This window comes from Artemia sp. Qi Xiang Cuo, chromosome 13 (genome assembly GCF_049724085.1).
Source record: "Artemia sp. Qi Xiang Cuo chromosome 13, ASM4972408v1, whole genome shotgun sequence".
Lineage (NCBI taxonomy): Eukaryota > Metazoa > Arthropoda > Branchiopoda > Anostraca > Artemiidae > Artemia > Artemia sp. Qi Xiang Cuo.
The window spans coordinates 42,246,310-42,268,179 of record NC_142806.1 but is presented as its reverse complement, the minus strand read 5'-3'; the positions used below and the strand labels follow the sequence as shown (position 1 = coordinate 42,268,179).

Genomic DNA, 21,870 nt, shown 5'->3' with positions numbered 1-21,870 from the left:
TATATATATATATATATATATATATATATATATATATATATATATATATATATATATATATATATATATATATATATATATATGTATATATATATATATATATATATATATATATATATATATATATATATATATATATATATATATATATATCAGCGCGTACAAACAGCTCCTCTCATTTGATCTGCCATCAGCGGTCCAATTACCCTGGAACACGTATTTTGGCTGAAACTTTCTCAAAATGCCTTTGAAACCAACTTGAGACTTCGAAACCTATTTTTAATTCCTAGGAACATCTAATAATAACATTGCACTACTAATTACCGATTTTCATGTATGTATTGGAATAAATTAATTTAAAATTAGTTTCTTCAAAATTAGTGTTCCAACGTTGAAGCCATGTTTCGCGTTCAAGAGAGATCTGACTTGACTACCCGTGAAAAGATCTAACGTCGCTTACGTTTATACCGGTTTATACATTCTCTGGAGCAATCGCACCTCGGTCCGGGTTTTTATAATGGGTGAGATCAGGGTTGCCACCGAGGTTACGTTCGTACCATTTTTGGTACGTTTTAACTAAAACGGTACGTTTTACGTTACGGTCCTAAAAATGTTACATTTTTGTTACGTTTTTGAATTTATGTTACAATTATGTTACTCTTTTGAATAATGACTAAGTTTCACATTTTCTGAATAATCTATTTATCCCCCCGTGAAAAAATCTGCTGTTCCCAATAAGATGATGTGGTACTTGTCGATGAACTGGTACACACGCGAGAAGTCAAGTTTTTGTTAATGCTAATGAAATTAAACAAAATAGGCCTATGATGAAAATCTAGTTGTTTAGAAACAAATTTGGGCTCTATATTTGCACATTAGGAGGGTGGGGGGGGGCAAAGCATAGTATATATTAAATACGTAACGTAACCTAGGTTTTTTTTCCCCTAAACCCCAAAAAAACAAAAGTTTAAATATTGTAAACGCAATGAAAAACCACGCTTTGCGATCCAATTCTCTATTGACTGATACCTGTTTGACTAGTTTCTTCTAGCATCTATCTTGCGTGTGTACCAGCTAATTGACAAGTGCTGAGGATATATATATATATATATATATATATATATATATATATATATATATATATATATATATATATATATATATATATATATATATATATATATATTATATTATTACTTTGCGTAACAACCTCACCCCACCCCTTCTGATTGGTTGGACATAATATCACGTTGTATACAAAACTTGATCTTTTTATATGGGATTATGAACAGCTGATATTGAGAAAATATATGAAACTGTAAAAATGAGCCATTTTTTGGTTTTATCTAAGCATTAGCATCGAGCAGGGGTGTGAGTTAGTTGAGCCGGAATTTTCGATTTTATGCTAGACTTTTTCCAAATATCATGGTCCCTTTTTTGTCATTATACCCCCCTCCCCAACTGAGGTCCCACTTATAACTGTATAAATACATTTCATCGTTGTGTCAAATCTTTCGATGACATTTTTTCTTGTTGTATTCTTTCGTGTTCTTTCACATTATAAAGTAAGATTTTTATTGGTTGATCATTTTTTAATATATTCCTAGGGCTATATCCCGGACCAGCAGGGGGTGGGTGTATTTTCAGAAGAAGGGTCATGATATTTGGAAATAGTATAAAATAAAGAATTTAATGGTACTGCTTTTGTGTTTAGCATGTTTTCTTCAGAAAAGGGCAATTACTAAATATTTGGCTTTAGAAAAAGGCAACGAGTCTAACGCCCATTTTTATGAAGAAGATAAACGGTCTTGCAACTGTGCAGGGTAGAATTAAAATCTACTTAAAACTTTATTTATAGGGACCACGCAGGCTGGAATGGAGTCCGAACCCCCTCAAAATGTAAATTTCTTCGAATTTTTCGGCATTTCTTAATTAAATTCTAGGTTTTTTATTATTCTTCCTAATTTTTATTAATTAAATCATTTCCAGTTCATTTTTATCAACTCACTGATCTTCTTTTTCCATCTTCCATTAATTTCTTTGCCACACGATTTTTTTTTTTTATTTTGAAATATTTTTCAACCACTTCTGAATGTTCAGTTTCTTCCCACTTTTATCAGTATAGCACAACGGTAAGAGCACTTCCCGAGGCTGTGTTAACTTAGTTTGTAATCTTGGATGAGACACTATATTTTTTCAATTGGAAAATTAAAATACTTAAAACATTTTTTTTAGAATCTATTAATATAAGTGAAAATTCAGGGCAAAAAATCTATTCGTTTTCGTTTTTGCATAATTTGATCTTTTTTTATTGGTTTTCCTCAATTCATCGACTTTTTCCGTTATACATTTAAAACCTAGGCTAATTTGGCATTTATGTAACGTAAAATCCAATCCTTTTTGTGCCCCTCATATTCGATTATATTCATATATTCTTGAAAAAAAAAATAATTCTGTACTCTTTAGTTCATTTTGAAAATGAGTTTAATTTTTTTTTATTGTTTCACCTCTTCTCTTAAAGATTCCTTGTGCGTGCCAGAACTAATGAGACCCATCAAAACAGTTTTAGGGTAATATTCCTGGGATTGAATTGTGTGAACTCTTCTTTTATTTCTGACTTTCTTTTGGTTGGGAGTTGCGATTCAAATTACAAAAGGAAAAAGGCATTTTATGTAAAATAACTGCTGTTTTGTATACGAACTGAAGACAACGATTGAAATAATTGATGTTCGATAAAAAAAAAAAAAAACTTTCACTCGGAATTGCTCAATCTTCATTTTGGAGCGATGCAAATTTGAAGTTTGAGGAGGTGAGACTGAGACCAAGCCAGTCTAAAATATTAGACGAAAAGGGAACGATTAAAATGATTTTTTGGGTGTTTTTAAGAAGCTGGATTTATTAAGATCGTTTTTATTGAAATTTAACAAAAACAATCTAGTTGGTTATATTCTTTTCTGAAAAACTGTAAATTGTCCTGTTTTTATTGATTTGCCTTTTATCTTGTACGTATTACTCATCAACTTTTGTTTTAAAACACCAATAATGGCAATTAAAAACAACAACAACAAATTAAGTAAAATAGTAGCCTGGGGTTATATACACGCATCGGGGGGGGGGGGGGGTAGTCTTTCTGTTGTGCAGGTAAACTGGAAGCAGCACTTACAGTTGAATAAATAGGAATTTCCTGAAAGTAAAGAAGCACGAATTGTTATTATTATATACTCTTTAAAAACCTTTTAAAAGTTGGAGGGAGGATTTTTAATGAGATTACGTAAAAATACATATTTCGAATAATACAGGCAACAAATCTCCCCTCCCCGCTTTAAGTACGGCTTTTGATAGTAAAATTAAGGCACCCTGCCTTGAAAAGAGACTTTCCTATCAAAAGTTACTAAAAAGTTACATTTTTAAGAGTTGGACGTTACGAAATTTTTTGGTCTGGTGGCAACCCTGGGTGAGATAGGGAAAGATCATACTGCTATTATATATACTGTGGTAACCATGCTCACATATCCTAAACTGTTTCCATCAGATATTGGCACGCTATCAAAGTCAGCAATATAATTTTCTCGAGTGTAAATAAAACATATCGAAACCATGTAAAAACTTGAGCAGGAAACAGTGTAGGCTAAAGCTCCTTTAGACCTTATTATTATTTATGACATTGTTCAAGTTAATTTTTGGAAGAATATTTTTTGTAATTGTTCTTTTTGCTTTATAAATAAGCCACTTGGAGACCAAATTGAATAGTCAAATAAAATAAATAACAGAGGAAGAGGTAAGGCGAATTTTAAATCAATTTTATACCCACCCCCAACTTAAGTTCTCCCGGTCGTGTCTGTAGATATTTGAACTCTCAAACCATGTTATGACTGTATTCTCTTGCATATTTTTCCCAAGTGTAGCTACAACTGCAACGCTTGTTGTACATTCTCAGATCTTCTATTTTTTATGTCAATCCTTTCTATTTTTTTCTTCAGTTCTTGTTGCGGTGTGCGGGCTTTTCTATTTACTTTATGCAGCACCTCGCCAGCTAATCTTTCTGAGGTATGTCTAGGGTTGCCATTTGTCCTAATATATCAAGACTGTCACCGTTGTGAATCTCTTTTTCCCAAAATTTTGACAAGTCCCTGTTTCGTAAAATACTCTCTAGAGCTTGGCTCGTTACTGAAGTAACGCCACTGTAGAAACAATATTATCGTTGATGTTGGCCCGGTGGACAGATGTAGGAAATCAACTGATGCCAGGGACTGTTGAATCAATCCTACAGCGGCCGTTCAACAACTTTTTCCTACTTGTATTGAGCTTTATAAATGCACAAAAAAGACAGATTTTCTGGAAAAAGTGAAATATCTCGTAAAATATGGTGTGCCTGCTACCCCACTAATATTTTAAAAAGTTTTAGTATAGCTAATATGATATTTGCAAAACCTTTAACAATTTATGCAGAGCTGAATCAAGCTGTTTAGCTCTGCTCGCTCATCTCTGTTCAGCTAAGAGCTGATAACAAATTGCATGCGTTACTGAGAATGTCCGAAATATGGTTAATGTCGACATTTAGCGGTGAATGTCCGAAATTCTTTCTTCTCTGCTTTGATTCAATTGGCTCTGCGAATCAGCTTTTTCAGTCTTATGCAAGTTTTGATGATAAAAGTTAGAATTAGGTTATAAACCTCGGAAATGGGTTAGAAACCTAACCTAAACCGTAACCATCAAACCTTACATAAAACTGAAAAAGTTGACTGGCAACGCTGACTAAATCCACGGAGAAAAAAGGTATTTCAGACATTCACTGGTGAATGTCCCCATTCACCAATTTTGGACATTCACAGTAACTCATGTAAGTGTATTCCAAATAAAAAGTAATTATGTTCAATAAATTTTGATTACACCCCATCTTAGATTGTCCCAACGAGGTCGCAGCTAGATTTTGCAACTCTAATTATGCCTCATCTTTATAATTTCTTCTTATTTATCTTTCGGTACAATTAGATGAATTGAATTGAGACTAACAAAAGACTTGGCTGAAATTAAGTTGCTTACTTAAGTTCAATAATTACTTATCATTCCTACAAAGCGGCATATTATTTAAACTTTCTTGTATAAAAGCGTCATGTAATCGCACTACAGATAAAGTATAATGAAAACGGCATCTTTTAAATGCCACATACCGAAAATTAGCCGAGAATGAGCTGGCAGATTTTTTGCCATTCTTTCGATGCGGGTTTTCAAGACCACATAAAGTGATTGTTTATATTTCAGGTACATCAATTATTTTGCCACCAAACCAAGTCCGACAGAACACATACTTGATCTGTGGGAGGCAAAAGACAGGGAACCCAACTCTTTGGCCAATTTGTTAAATATTCTCCGCCTAATGCAAAGAGATGATGCGGTAAAAATTTTAGAAAACGCAGTTGGAGCTTGGTGTTAATGTGGTTAGTAGAGTGACGTTTTTTGTAGACTCTTCCTTCTTCATACTTTGCTTATAAATTACTCCTCTGTTGGCTAATCTAGATTTCGTTATGTCTTTTTGCCGTTTTTAACTTCTAATTTAATATTCTTCGTCCTCTTCCTCTCCTGTCAAATCCAAGATCTGTTGTAATTTTTGCAGCATTTTTAATTCAAAATTTATATCTTCCTTGTTCTTCCTCTATATACCAATTTGAAATATGGAATAGAGCTATAGCCACTTTTTTTAGCATAAAACTTTTCAAGTTGAAGTGATGTTTGTTGTAATTAGCTATTAGAGCCAAAAAAATTAACACTCATTTTCTTCTTCCTCTTCTACGAAATCTAAGATCTATTATTTCTTCTTCTTCTTTAACTCATAATCTAACATATTTCTTCTGCCGCCTCTATTGACTAATCCTAGAACTGGCAAAGGCGGAAAGAGTTCTTGCAAGGATAATATTTTTTGGGTTCAAGTATTGTTTATTTTTTGCTATACACAATAGAAAGAAACTTCCGAAAAATGGAGAATTTATGCTACACGAAGGAGATTAATAAAAAAAAAGATTATGTATTTCGTGGTGACGAACTGTAAGTAAAAATTAATTTGTGCCAATACTAACAGAAACCCTAAAAAATGGTTTTCATAACAGTATACACACCAGAAGAATCTGATTGTTATGGCAATTTCTAAGAGGAATCTGATTCTCGTTTGGATTCTAAATATTAAAAATTCAGTAAGCTTAATGTCACCCTTCAAATAAGAAAATTCGCAAAACATAAGAAGTGGGAGGAAAGCCACAAAATTCTGAAACTTTGTGGTGCAAAACAATGATTTTTATACTAAGAAGGTCAAAATTTTCTTCTATACTGTCATAAGGCTTTGGTAAACTGCACGTACCTGCCACAATCTACACCATGTTTTTACCTTTAGTGGCACTTAGGGACTACAGCCCCTGTACGTGTTATCAGGAAACTTGGTGGTATTGATATAACGTGCAATCCTAGTTCAAGTGTCCAGCAATGTCAGTCTTGACTATCTTATATTCAAATCGTCAAAAATTACGTTATAGACATCCAACGGTTTTGTCCGCCTAAAAATGACAATAGAAACAGAAAGAAATTTCATCTGTTTGACGAATGAATGCATCGGCTATCTTCTACCAAATTTAGTATTTGCTTTTTTAAGTTTTCAGAAAATCGTAAAATGGAGAATATTTTATTTTGTATCCGGAGAAAAAGATGAAGATACAGAGTTTTGTCAATAGGTTTCCTGAAGTCCCCTTTCTTCCTGTCTTTCCCCCTCCTTGTTATGTTTGACGTAGACATTAGGTTTTGTAATTCTTGTTTATCCATACTAGGTTTTTGCTGTGGAAAACAGTAAAATTTGTCTATGCCCCTTTAGGAATTAGGTCCTATCCAGGGGCGTCGTTGGGGGGAGGGCTAGCTGTCCCCTCAATAATGTGGATAAAAGTATTACATATCTGATGGCCCTTGACTATCCGGATATGGACCCTTCTTGTCCCCCTCCCCAATAAAAATGCTGGAGATTCGCTCCCGGTACTATCCCAGAAAGTCTAAGAGATAGAAAAAATTCTGACTGTTCCAATGGACTCGTTGCGTTGAGATTAGGGGAGGTCCATCCTTAACTCAAAATCAAATTTTGGGTAGATAATGGATTTTGGCAGAGGATAGCCGACACGAGGTTGACTTGAATTTGCTATTTCCGTACATTACATTCTCATTTTTTTCAATTTTTTTTGCTAAGAAGATTTCATTGGTATTCTCTAAACTGTACTCACGGACTAGCATTATCACGGACTATTGCTATTATCTTTTATATTTGATATGTTGTTCGCTGATATTCTAAATAAGAGATTTTAGTCGACATGATTTTTTTTAAATTCCATATAAGGCTAGATTTTGTCTTCGTTTATCTTGAGGTCGAAAATTAAAGAACATTTCCTAGTTTTTTTTTTGTGTTTCTTTTTAGTGTTTCAGTACTCCCTCAGGCTCAGACACATAGCCACTCCCAAACTACATCCTTGGATACTCTAATCCTCCTTCATCAACCTTTGAATGCATTTATAATCACTTCAGCTCTTTTTTCCTAAAAATGTTTTCTTATCCATTGGAAAATCTTCTTAACATGCCCTTCAATTTTTGACAGGCAACTCATTGTCAGAAATCTGGGAAAAGTTTCTAGCTTTCTTTTGGTCTTTTGACACCCGTTAAATATGTTTTCTTTTGAAAAAGTCTTACGGAAGTTTCCCTTTGAATGTTAAAATAACTGTTTCAGGCCTCAGAAGTTCTGCCAAGATTAAAGTCAAGTTTGTTGAAAATTTTCTAGCGGAATAAAAGGCAGTATCTTCCAGTTTATCGTATACGATTTATGTGATTAATATTACTAATTAATTGAACAAGGGCTTTAAGTAAGTTCTTTTATTCGGGAGGGGGGATTGTTTATTATTTGAATTTTTTTTAGGTCTATTGTAGCCAATGAATTGTAAAAAAATATGCATTGTTTGTTAAATCTGATCCCCCTACCTGTATGTGGCCTTGTATCGAGTTCAATTGCCATGTTTTAGGATGAATTTGGTTTCTTGCTAATTTTAGGATAAGTTTTAGTCGATCAGAATCGATTCGGTCTGCTCCATTTTAGTATTGTGAGGCGTTTTACCGCCAAAGCACTTGATTAAACCACTAATTAAAGCAAAGCACTATTAATTTTGTAGATTGAAAAGAAACTTTCTAAGAACAAATATTGTAAAATGGGCCGTTCAAGATTGTCCTTGAATATTAAAAAAAAATCTTAGAAGTCATGATAACGAACTGTAAATGAAGAGCAAACCCTGTGAGTAGAAACCGAAACTAAAAATAGGAATTTTCATGACAATATACCCATCAAAGGAATCTGCTTTTCGTGCTGAGACCAAATTTGTCCAATTCTTTAATCATAGATAAAGTGCCTCTCAAAAGCAATCACTATGTGGAAGCTTAGGTAATTAAAAAAAAAGGCAAAAAGACTCCTCAAAAGAGGTAAAGTCCCGATCAAGATCGCTCCCTGGGAGGAACCGCTCCCTCCCGAAGTGGGCCAAAATACTAACATGTGAAAATCCTGAGATGGACTATTGATTTTAGATTATGCAAAAACTATTTCTATGGCTTTTCGTTTTCAGAGACTGTATTCACAGGATGAGAGTCATACAAAATTAATAGTTGTGCCAGTGGTGGTGTTTTTAGGGGGAGGAGTGCTTGAAGCCTCAAAAAGTGCATTTTCACGTCCAAATTTTTGAACTCTTGGCGAGAAGCTCGTCACATTTACATGGATGGAAGATTTGCCCTCCTAGCTCCACTCATGGCACTCATTTGGAAAAAAAATAAGTGGGCATAGCTCGTATATAAGGAGGGGTTGACAGTTCACATTTTACTGCAGAGACTTTTTGGTATGAAAAAGATATTGAATTGAAAAGCTTATCTGCGCTCAGGATCAAGAGTAGTCTGTTGTGACTCCTGGTCCTTCTGAAAAACTTAGAAATCATTTTTGGCATTCTATATCCCAAAGAAACTGTTGTGTGGGTTGTACTTTTTAAGGTATAAATTATGCAAAATTTAAACTTCAGTGTAAAGAGTAGGATGTTGGGATTGGCGGTAGCTCCCTTTACATTTAGCATGAATTGAACGTGACATTAAATAGAATGAAAACTAAATACATATGAAAAATGTTTCGAATGAAAGTAAAGGGTGACGCTGAACATGTAAAAAGAAGAACATAATATATCATATGTATGAGGGAGGCTACGTTCTTTATTTTTGTTCTTTTTTTATTTATCCATGCTAAAATGCATTTAATCAGTTACTCCAAACTTATTAAAATCAACAATTCGAAATTTATATTTTTATGTTGTGGTTATATGGGTTGGGCAGCTTCGCAACGCATAGTTTGCAATTTGGTTTCAATTTCTTGAAACCAAATTGCATAGTTTGCAAACTATTGGTTTCAATAGTTTGCAATTTCCGCTACTCGTATTAGTACTACTTTCAGTTTCTAAAATTGAATAAACTGCTTGACATAACCTTTTACACAAATCATATATCTTCTATAAAACTAATTTGATATTAAATGATGAATGTGACGCTTATCTAATGGCCCCTTTTTCAACTCTTTTCTAATGCTTCTAAAATTGCTTTGTATTTCCTCTCAAAGATAGTTAGATGAATTATTTTGGGCTAAATCACTTTTGAAGTTCACTCACCTACCGAAAAAAGAATAAAACCATTTAATGAACCTTGAAATCTACTCAAACAATTGAAAACGTGAGAATATATATTTTTTTTTTTTTAATAAACAACTGTGCAATTTTGTGTAAAAAGAGGAAAAATTTCAGATAGTATATTGAAAATAATAATTTAAAAAGACGGAAATATGACATCAAAGGTTTGTTTGGATTTGATTCTTATAGATTTACTGAAAAAACAAACTCAGACAGTCGATCGAACATACTTAACAATGTATAGATGCGGCCAGATAAACACCGGGGATACGCCCAGAAATACTTAACAGTATACGTACAACGTTGGTGCATAGGAGTCTGATCCTTTGTAGCAATGGTCTTTCGGATGGGCTTCCTGTGTTGCGCCACTGTTCTTTTTCGGGGAAAGGGTCGTTCAGACTAGTTTTGTGGTATCTCCCTCCCCTTATTCCCCTCCCTGTGTACAGGCATGAACACAATTCTGAAATTGTTGGAGGAAAATACAAATGAAATAAACTGGATTATGCCTTTATAGAAAACAATAAAGTGGCAGATATTTCGGACTGCTATCAAAGTTTGTCTTATTACCTAATGAAACTAATAAAGCCAAAAAAAAACTCACTTGATAAAACAAACATTTGTGAATTTTAGGACATAAAATTCACCATATAGCTCGCATACCTCGAGGAGGTAAAGAGTGAATCTTATAAAGAGTGGGGTGGAGGAGGAGCATGCGTAGCTGTGTTGCTCTCAGACGATTTGGTGCTGCATTTAGTGTATAATAGTAGGAGTAGTATATAGTTGGTATGGCTAATTCTTATGTCACGGCTTATGCCCTTTTATGTCGCGGCTCCTGTTAAGCCTCTTTTTATTTTGTCTTTGTTCGATCAATCAATCAATTTATTCAACCAATAAATTTACGACAAAAACACTTCAACATAGAATTCCCCATAAGGCTTTATGGTCAGGAAAAAAACAGGGGAAAAACAGAAATGGCACAAATACTAAAAAAAACAGAAGAAAAGTATTTTCAATATAGTGCATTTCAACCTTTCAAAGACTCAACACACACACATACAAAACAAAACAAAGAAGAAAAAAACAATACTTAAGAGACCCAAAGAAAAAGCGATTTTAAGACCCACCCCCCCCCCCCAAAAAAAAGAAGATGTAGGACAATCCAATAAATTCCAAATATATATTTTAAACCAAGCCACAAAAAATATTAGACAAACTAAGTACCCCTCACAATAAACGTTTCTAACCCAGGCTAGGGTCACCCCCCCTTAAATAATAATAATAAAAATATATTTAAACATGAAAAATCAAGACATTAAAAAATTTCTTAAAGTTCTTTTGAAACTACCAAACGAGTGATATTCTTGAGCCGACTCAGGTAGGCTATTCTTTTGTGTATAGCTTCTTTTGTGAGTTGTCTCATGGTTTCTTTTTACTTATATTCTTTTTGATGAGGACGGCTATTGATTTCATAGCCGAAATAAGTGTACAGATTAGTTTTGCCTGCCGTTGCCTTAGTGTGAAAAAGTCCTCATTTCCAAAATAATTTTGCCCATGATAAATTAAATTGAGTGTTAGGACCCTTTGTATGATTCATTAAATGAAGCTTGTTAAAATATCTAAAACAACTTCACAGGAATCTCTCAGAATAATTATGAAAAAAACATAAATGAAAATACAAAGAAGAGTAGAAAATCTGTTCAAATCATTTGTTTTGAAGTATTGGGCCCAAAGAGATTCCTCTAAGCCCCGTCAATTTTTTTTTTTTTTTTTTTTTTTTTTTTTTTTTTTTTTTGAGGTCTGTGCCTGAAAGCTATAAAAAAGTCGTACGAGAGGTTTAAAGATAAATCTGCCTTTAATTTCGGAAGTTTATTTTTGCAATTCAGAGGAAATCAGCCAACTATTTGGACATTATAGATCGAGTTAAACGATGCTGATGCCATTGCTTCGATTCTTCTCAGAGACTGTACATTTTAGGAGAAACACTTTTCGAACCTCCTATTAAAATTTTCCTATCTCACTGTGCTGATTTTGAGATTTAATCTTCTACCTCTTATGTTTTTGTTACTTTTATTGCAGAAAAGTAATTTGTAAATTGACTCATTATAGTAACCACTTAATTAGTCCGCTGTGTATCCCTGTAGAGCCGGAATTTCAAACATGCTAACTTATATAGATGGTTCTTTCATTCGTTGTGCCATGAAAGCGTGCTGAGAGACCTTTTTGTTTTTCTTTTTTAACATAAAAAAATATTTTCTATACCATAAAGTGTTATTACTAACATAAGACTTAAAGGGGTTATATCTAGTAGCTTGCTGAGAGGGTGCAAGGGGCATGTAGAGACAATTACTTCTGCAATGTTCACACAAAAAACCTCAAGAATCAACATTTTGTGTCTTATTTTGAAACCCTTTTAGAACAACTCTTACCTGTTGAGGGATCACTGGCAGTTCCAGGGGGATGGGGGACCCCGGTCCCCAAGATAGGCGCCCTCATCCCGTATTTTTTTCTGTTTTTCATTCTTTTTTTAAATAAACTTGTCAATTTGGTCGATTATTGACGCCCCTGGCATGTTGCCCCCCCCCAAGATTTTCTACTAGATCCACCCTTGTTAGGGATATTCCTACTTGCCAGCACTATCCTCATTATTTAACCCCCCACTCCATGCCCTTCAATAAAAACCTGGGGAACTTTTTTACTTCTTGAGCTTCAATTGATTCTTCAATCAAGCTTCAGGTTTCTGAGACACGAGAGTCAAAGTTTTCGTATGGTAAGCAATGGAAAAGTGTCGACGTCACTTAATCTGCAATAATTTATAAGTAGACAAAAGAAAATCTATTGTAGTAAACTTTGAAAACTAAATGGGATAAATGTTTTAGGGATAATGTGGGACTCAGTGTGCAGACTGTAGAATTATATCTTTGGGATAGGGATATGCTTTCAAATATATCTTTGGACACCTGGCAGAAGGAACTGTTGAATGTCGATGAAGCTTAGCGTAAAAATAAGAGCTACAATGTCCTAGCTACGTCTTTGGAGATCAAAAACTGACCTGATCTCTTTGGGGTTGGGTCTTATCCTACAGAAGAGGGATAATGTGGGACTCGTCCAGAGCGTAGAATTATCTCTTTGAGATAGTTTTATGCTTTGAATTATATCTTTTGACATGTGGTAAAACAGATGGCTGTATTTCGATCAAATTTAGCGCAAAAATAAGAGCTACAGTATCCTAGCTACGCCTTTGTCGATCGAAAGGTGATCTGACCTCTTTAGGGTTGGGGCCTTTTATCCTACAGAAGAGATTGTCAGATCTCAACCGAACTTTTTGGAAACTAAGAAAATAAATATTCTGGTTGTACTTTTCGCTGATCAATCTCACGATCAAACGTCTGATGGGGGATGGGGTACCTCATGTCTTTTCATCAGAATTTCTACCAAAAAGGCTACCAGATTTCAATTAAACTTTGTGGTAAGTAAGAGTGAGCCTGCTAGTTGGGATTTTTGAGTTTCTGGACAAGATCTGTCCTATAAGGGTCCTTGGGGAAGGGGGTCCCTTCGTCCATTTCATCAGGACATCTACCAGAAAAGGTGGTCGGATCGGAGAGGGGAAATGTAGAACCATGCATTATAAAAATAAGAGCTAATGTTGTGATTATGTCTTTGGGAGATCAAGAACCGAACTTGGTGGGAAGTAAGAATAAGCGTTCTAGTCGTGGTTTTTGGAACTCTTTCGTGCGATATATGTGAGGGGAGAGGATCCCTTAATCCGTGTTATCAAAATATTTACCAGAAAATATTGCTTGATCTTGTCAAAACTCGGTCGGAAGTAAGAACTAACGGTCTAGTTGAGCTTTTGGGATCAGGATTCGACATAACTTTTGTAGATGAGAGAAAAGGAAGGAGACCTTAAACTTTTATCATCAGGGTATCTAGGAGGAGGGGCTATTGTATCTCAACCAAAAATGAGTGGAAGCAAAAGAGAATGCTCAAGTCGTATCTCTGGGCAGGGGCGTCGTTTGGGGGTGGCAATAGGGGGCAGTTGCCCCCTCAGTAATGTGGAGAGAAAAATTATTATACATCCCATGTCCTTGGACTATCCGGATATGGACCCATCTTGCCCCCTCAATAAACATGCTATAGATTTGCCCTGGTCTCTGGGAGGTCTGTAACCATTAAATCCTTTGTGGCGGGAGACCTCAATTTTTGTCATCACGACCTCTACTAGAATGAGTTGTTGGATCTCTACCGAAATTGGTGGGACTGGGAAGCAACAATAAATGTCCTAGTTGTGTCTTTTGGGACTTTGTACTCGATTTGGCCTATGTTTGGCGAGGGAGTATCTGTATTCTTGTTGTAAGGGCAAGAGACCTGCAAGCAAAGCAGAACTTGCTAAACAAAGCAAAACAAGCAAAATTGATGACAAGTCAGAGATACTATAATAGTTTTTATTCGGGGGGAGAGGGTTTAAATTGACAGAACCAAGACATTTCTAGAAAAGACTTTCGGATCTTACCGAATCTCGGAAAGAAAGGCTAAGTTTCCTATTTGCGCTTTTCGGTGTCCTTACCCATTTTGACATGTGTGGTGGAGAGGATCTCTAAATTTTTTATCGCCAATACACATACCAAAACAGGTTGCTAACTCTCAATCAAACTTGGTGGCTATGCTCTGCCTTTCAGGATCTCGTAACCTTTTTGACTATGGGACGGACTGGGCTCCTAAATATTCGTGTCATCACATTATCTACGAAGAGGTTGTCGACTCTCAATCAAACTTTGTTGGAAGTAAGATTAAGTGACCAAGCTCTGCCTTTCGGGAGCTTGCACCTGACCTAGCCTAATGGGTGAAGGGGTCCCATAGTTCTTCATCATTATTTTATCAGTGCATTTCCTACACACAAAATTACCGGATCTTGACTAACCTTGGTGGGAAGTATGAACTAATATCCTAGTTATGCATTTTGAAGATCAAGAACCAATCCGATTTGAGAGTATGACGCATGGGGGCTCCCAAATGCTTGTTATCAGAACAATCAAATGGGTTTGTTAGATCTCAACCAAACCTGTTCGGAATTACCGCTTGATGTACTGTTTCTTTTTTTTCTTTTTTTTTTTTACTCAGGGACAAATTCAACCTCTGTCGGAGAGGAGGAAGAGCGACCGTAGTTTCTTGTTGTCAAGATACCTTTCAGTAGGGATCATTGGGTCTGTACCAAATTCAGAGGGAGTAAGAGCTGGTGTCATAGTTGTTCCTTTAGGATTCTGGGTGCTTCCAAACCTTGAGGGAGGTATAGCAATGGAGGACGTTCTAAATTTCTGTCATCACCACTTCTAACAGAAAGGAATGTCGGAATTCAACCAACGGAATCTCTTAATGGGAAGTAAAAATCAGTGCCCGAGTTTTGCGTTTTGGTGTCTGAGCACAATCCACCCTATAGAAAGGAGAGGGATTCTTAATTCCTTGTCGTCAAGACGGTAACCAGAATATAATATCAGACTTCAACCAAAATTAGTGGAAATTAATAGTAGGTTAAACGTCCTAGTTTTGGCTTTATAGGGCACGTACCTGAGAAGAAGTTTTTCAATTTCAACCAAGCTGAGTAAGAAGATCAATCTAATTGCTATGTGAGGCTTCTAAATTATGGTCGTCATGGTATCTACCAAAAGGGGTTGTTGGATCTCATTTTTGCTTTGTCAGAAATAACCGTTAATGTCGCAGCTATGTTTTTTTTTAAAGTTCAGGATTGACTCCACCTCTCTGAGGGAGAATCAAGGGCTCCCTAGATTCTTGTCATAAGCACTTTTGAAGGCGCTATCTAATCCCAACGAGAATGGATGGCAACTACAAGCTAGGCTCATAGCTGTGCTGCACCTGGTCTGACCTCTATGGATGGGGAGGAGGAGTGTCAAAATGTATCAGTCCAATTACTAGACTGGCTGGCGGGATATATTAAAGAAAAAACACATGTCAACAGCTAGTGTTATGGTTTTGTGTGTCTCTGCTCAATCGAATCTCAGTTAGGGAAGACCTACATTATTAGAACAAAACGGAGATAGGTTGCAGATTTTGATTCTAATATTCCGCTCCTCCAAGGAGGGGGGAGTCTAGGATTTTTTTTTCTTTTGTGTTCGAATATGGAGGACGTGTTTCAGTACATTTCAGTATAGATTTGGTCAAACTGCCGAAAAAAAAAACAATTGAATGGTTGATGTGTTTTGTCTATTTTTGCATAATCCTCATTTTAAAGTATATCCTAACGAATTTTGAAAAGTGAAGAGCAAATGAAATTTTATTACGCTGAAATCCAAAAAGAAAGCTTTAGCCCCTTAATCAATTTGGCTTCTGAAAGGCCCATGTGTATTATTGGGTCCTTTTTTATGATTAAGAGTACCTTTCCATTAAAACAGCTATACAGTCTCCGATTAACTTACAGGGGATACTTACTCCTAGTTTATAGGGTCTTTTTTTCTTGTAAGTGCGTGATTGACCAGTTGTAAGTTGTGTAGACTCGTTGAATAGATTTTAGCCTAAGTAAATACTTTTGTATACTATCACATAGGACATCTGAAGTGGATCTACTAGTAAATCCCATTATCAATCTGTTTAAAGTAGCGGCGGTAGTTTAAGAGACTAGTAAGAAGTTTGACTTATATTTGAAGACGTTAAATAAGCTTTTCTGGTAAAGTTAATTGTTGTTTTAGTGTTTTTGAAGCAATAAAGTTAAGAGGTTCTTTTTGTTTTTCCTTCTCCTACACATTCCATTTTGATACGGGTTCCATTTTCTTTCATGCGAAAAATGTATTCAATTGACTCTCTTAATTTCAAAAGTTTGTTCTTACCTTGTAGCGGGGGATATTTTATGACTTGACCATTAAGATATATTGCCAGATATTTGCTTAGCATTTACACCTTAAAACCGTTTTATTTTATTTGTCATGGGATAAAAATTTGATGCCTATAATGCAAAGAGGATATTTAGGGTTTGATCTTTGCTGTCCGTTAAAGCAACTGAAAGTAAGAAGCAACAGTAAAACTGAAGACGAACATAAATAATTTCGTATATGGAGGGGGGAATGTTCCTTCCTTATCTCTCGCTCTTTACGATAAAGTCTTAAATTTCTTTCAAAATACTTCACGTTCAAATTCGACAAAATTTTGTCAAATACAAATTCAATTGCGTTTGAGCAGTCTTTCTTAAAGGGTTGTGACAAAAAGTTAAACTTTAGCGCAAAGAGCGGGGGTTGAAGAAGGGGCAGCCCCAATTATATAAGCAGGGCCGGATCGACTAGTTACGGGGTTCGGTTGGAACTTTTTTGGGAGGCCCCCTCTATACATTAAATTTTCAAGTAAAATTCAAACTACTGTTGCTTGTAATTCTCGCTGCTGATTATCTTTTAACTGCATATTTCTTTGTTCTCGTGATCATATATCTTCTAACCACACATTTCTCTGTTCTTCATTTTCGTTTTGATTCGTTCTGATCCTCATTGTCGCATATCTTGTAACCGCATATTTTTTGTTCTTCACTTTTGTTTTTGAGTCGTTGTGATCCTTGCTGCAACTTATCTTTTAACTGCATATTTCTATGTGCTTCAGTTTCGTTTTGACTTGTTCTAATTGTCCGTTTTGCTAATATTCTAACTAAATTTCTCTTTCATGTTTATTTTCGTTTATCATTGCTTCAGACATATTATTTCAGTGCCTTTTGCCTTAGCTACTTGGATTGGTCTTGTCACTTTTGATGGTTAAAGTTGTTCATTATCACCCGTCGCAAATTTACATTTCTCAAGTCGTTCTCTTGATCCTGTGTCATTTAATGGTCCAGTGTTCTTCATTTTGAGCATACTGTTTTGTCCTCTTTTGTACTGATTTTGTGCTTTCATAAATTTACGTTTGTGTCCCCTAGATATTATAAACCGATGAAAATGCCTTTTGAAATTTACATCACCAAATATGGGCTCATGAATTTACATATTTGTAAATTTTTGTTGTGCAAATGCTTCTAAAACGGTTTTTAAATGTATTTTCCTTGTGTCTTCACTTTCGATCAACATAATTGTTAAACTGTTTAGTCTGTCCTGATTTATTGTTGATATCAAATATATATATTTTTTTATTGGTTTTAATCTGGAAAATGATCTCTCTCCAAGAGCAATGTTTACTAGAATTGTTAAGAACATTTTACAATTTCAAAAATCAATTGTTCATTTTGATGGCGGCTTGGGGCCCTTTCAAACGCAGGGCCCGATTGGGCCCAATCGTTCCAATCGTGATTTTTCCGGCCCTGCACATACGGAATAATTTCTGCTAGTTTTAAGTTTTAATTTTGCTCCTTGTTTTCAGTTAAAAAACTCCTTTTTTATTACTTAATTTATGACTGTTTTTTCAAATCATGCGTAGAAGTCCGTATAGAATTTTTTCTAAAAAATTCCTCTGGAAACTTCCTCTCCTCAGAAAAGTCTCTCCGTAGACCCCCCCCCCTTCCGCAGAAAATATCATCTTCATTGAATTATTTATAGAGCTCCCTTTTCTCAACCTTGTTTCGAATCCTTTTTCAGCTTTATACGATTTTTTAAAGTCAATTGTTCTAGTCTAAGCCTTTCTATTTCCCCCAGATCCTTTAAAATTATGTGTAAACTAGCAGCAAAACCTGTCGCAGCATAAAAAGGAAAAGAACAGCTTTGTGAGGATTATAGATAAATACCCCCCCCCCCCGAAAGACAAAATTCTAAGGCACCTTACCGCCCTATCCCACAAAATGGTTCTGAAAGTTTCAGCCCGATCTCTCATCCGGGAGACAGAACAGGATAGATTTCCCAGGAATATGACTTCTTAAAATCTCATTTATGAACAAAAACTGTCTAACGTCGAATTTTTACCCCACAAATACAATCTTCACTTAAAAAGGAATATATTCCCAATATTAAACCTTTTACCAACGGAAAACAAGTCCAAAGCCGAGCTCAAAACACAGTAGGCTCAGGGGCAGATTCAGGATTTTTTTTGGGGGGGGGGCGCAAAATAGGTTGGTCCGATAAAAAAATTTAAGGGGGGGGTGCAAAATTTGTTGATCTGTTGAGGAATATGACTTCTTAAAATCTCATTTATGAACAAAAACTGTCTAACGTCGAATTTTTACCCCACAAATACAATCTTCACTTAAAAAGGAATATATTCCCAATATTAAACCTTTTACCAACGGAAAACAAGTCCAAAGCCGAGCTCAAAACACAGTAGGCTCAGGGGCAGATTCAGGATTTTTTTTAGGGGGGGGGGGCGAAAAATAGGTTGATCCGATAAAAAAATTTAAGGGGGGGGGTGCAAAATTTGTTGATCTGATAAACTTGCGTTAGGAGCAAGGTTAATTAACGCAAACTTGGGTTAATTATTATATTAGACTACTTGAGACTACGCTACTAGGGGGCACGTCCCCTTCGACCGCCCCCCTTGGATCTGCCACTGAGTAGGCTACCAATTATTTAGGCTGATCTGTGCTTTTGTATATTTAATAGCTGAATTCACCACCCTGTTCTTATTCATGCTCATTGTGTCACCATCCTTTTATTGTTTCCTTTTTTCAGGATCTTTGGATTACTTGTACAGCAACCAGTGCCTTGAAGATTAGAAGTATCCCCTTCAGTGGGCATATCTGTGATATAATTTCTCTGCATTTACGAATCTAAATGAAAAAAAGATTACCCCAAATTAAACTCGTGTTCATTTAGTTTTAGTGTTTTTTTTTTTTTTTTTTTAATTTCAGGTAACCAAAGAAATAATTCTGTCGATTTTGTGTTTGTATATACACGTACTTTTTAAGTAATAAAATAAAGATAAGAATTTATAATGTGAATTGACTATTTTGAACAGTCTACGAAACTGCTGGTGGAATAAACGGAAAACTGTGGTGCATATAATATATATATATATATATATATATATATATATATATATATATATATATATATATATATATATATATATATATATATATGCCATTTTGAAGCCGTGTGGTTCGCTATATCATACCTGGTATAAAGGGAAGGAGCTGACAAATAATATTCAACCTTCCAGAAGAGAGGAAGAACCATTCAGACGTGGCGGGTACTCTCACCATGGTGGATCATTCTTCCTTAAAACACTCGTCTGTCGTCCAGGGTTGCCAACTGGACATATTTTATGTCCAAAGGACATATTTCTGTGTGTCGGGACACAATGACATAATAGGGCAAAAAAAACTAGTTTCTGCGATTTCAAGATGGACATATTATGGACAATTATAGACAAAATATGAATATAATTTGGCTGAAAAGGACACATTTTTGGATGCTCAAGGGACACATTCATTGACCAAAAAGTTGGCAACCATGGACACAGCATACCAGTAAGATAGAAAAAAAATCTTGAACACCGAATACCACTGCCTGGAACGCAGACGTAGTAAAATGACCAAATCTTATGATAAAATCACCGACGGTGGCAACCCTAGTCATGTTAAGCCAAAACACTTTTAGATGAATGAAATTATTGCTAGCTGAAACCTGAAATCAGAGTTACCATTTTTCAAGGCTCGTCAGCTTTTCAAAAATTGTTCATTAAAAAAATACAGTTGCAAAGAACATTTAATTTTGAATCAGATTTTGTCATCCGAATGGCGGGGTACGTACTTATAATGACTGATTTACTTTTCTTTTATTTTTAACAGCACCCCAAATAGTAGGTTGATTATAAATCAGAAACAATCTTTTCAGAAGTTTTCAGAAACAATCAAACAGTTCGTGGTAACGAACTATAAGTAACCAGCGATGTGGCTCAATAGTAACCATGAAAGTCTAAAAAACAGAATTTTGAAATAAAAAAATGTACTGAAAGAATTTGCTTATTATGCTAATTCCAAATATATAAGATGGGTTAAGATTAGTGATATCTATGAGCCTGAGGAAATTTGTCGGATTTTTGAAATAAAGGGGAAACACCCCCTAAAATTAAACAAATCTTAATGAAATTTACACCATCACATATAGCATATCCGAAAATCCTACTGTAGCTCCCATTGAGAAAAATGTGGAATTTTGTATTTTTTTGCCAGAATAAGATCACGAATACGTGTTTATTTCTTTGTTATTATTTTTTTTTTTTTTGCTATTTTTTTTCCAAGGAGTGATCGAATCAGACCAATAATTCTAGAGTATCGGGAAAGGACTCATTCAAACGGAAATTAAAAGTACTAGTACTCTTTTTAAATGACCAAACAGATTAGAGGACAAACTAGCCCCCCTCCCACGCCTATTCGTACCCGAAGTCTTCTGATCAAAACCCGAGAGAGTTGTTGTGTTCAGTATACGTGGATTATAAATCATACACTTTAAAACTAATTCTCTTAGTAAAGGATCTGTGGTAATTGGATATTTAGCAGAAAGAAGATCATCAATTTCGACTGGATTACAGATTCGATCACGAGGACTCATGATCAACAGCAAAGAATCTAAGGATCTAAGAACTATGTATTTGAGGATGACTTTACCCCCACATCCCCGGGGGAAGGGGTAAAAGCTATGAACTTTGCCTCTTGTTTACATATAGGCCTAGAGTTTGATATTGGGAAGCATACAGAGGCTTTTCGGGGGGGGGATTGTTTTCCGGAGGTGTTATATGGGAGCATGGCCATATCCAGGGGTTAAAGGGGTTTGAACTCCCTGAAATGTTTATCCGACTCGTAAAATCCCAACACAAATGAAAATAAACAAATTCTTTATGCGTTTTTTGAATTTTTTTTGTGACCCCTCCCCCCAAAAATTTATTTTTGATACGGCACTGCATGAGAGGATCTTTCCACGGAGGAATTTTTTGTGGGGCAAGGGATTTTCTATGGAGGACGGTCTGGATTTCCATGCGTTATTTAAAAATAATAAGAAATTAAATAAAAAAAAGTGGTACTCCTGTATTAAACGCACTCTTTTATATACTACTATTTTGGTTAATGCTAATGAAATAATATAAAATAGGATGAATATAAAATAGTTTAGAAACAAACTTGGGCTATATATTTGCACTTTAGGGGTGGGTGGTGGGGGGTAAAGCATAGTACATATGATTACGTAACCTAACCTAGGTACCTCCCCCCCCCCCAAACCCCAAAAAACAACAGTTT

The 21,870-nt window shown here is 35.3% G+C and overlaps 1 protein-coding gene across 3 annotated transcripts in view; it reads left to right on the top strand.

The window, feature by feature from the left end:
- Positions 1-19,545, top strand: part of LOC148945303 (netrin receptor UNC5C-like) — a 282,310-nt gene extending 262,765 nt beyond the window's left edge. For 2 of the 3 annotated variants that reach the window (XM_089098698.1, XM_089098696.1), the window contains 2 exons: positions 5,263-5,438; positions 19,304-19,545. In XM_089098698.1, coding sequence (XP_088954824.1) covers positions 5,263-5,434 — 172 coding nt within the window. In that variant the 3' untranslated portion in view covers positions 5,435-5,438; positions 19,304-19,545. The remainder of the gene's footprint in view (positions 1-5,262; positions 5,439-19,303) is intronic. The other variant, XM_089098697.1, reaches the window with a different exon arrangement.
- Positions 19,546-21,870: the final 2,325 nt, after the last annotated feature.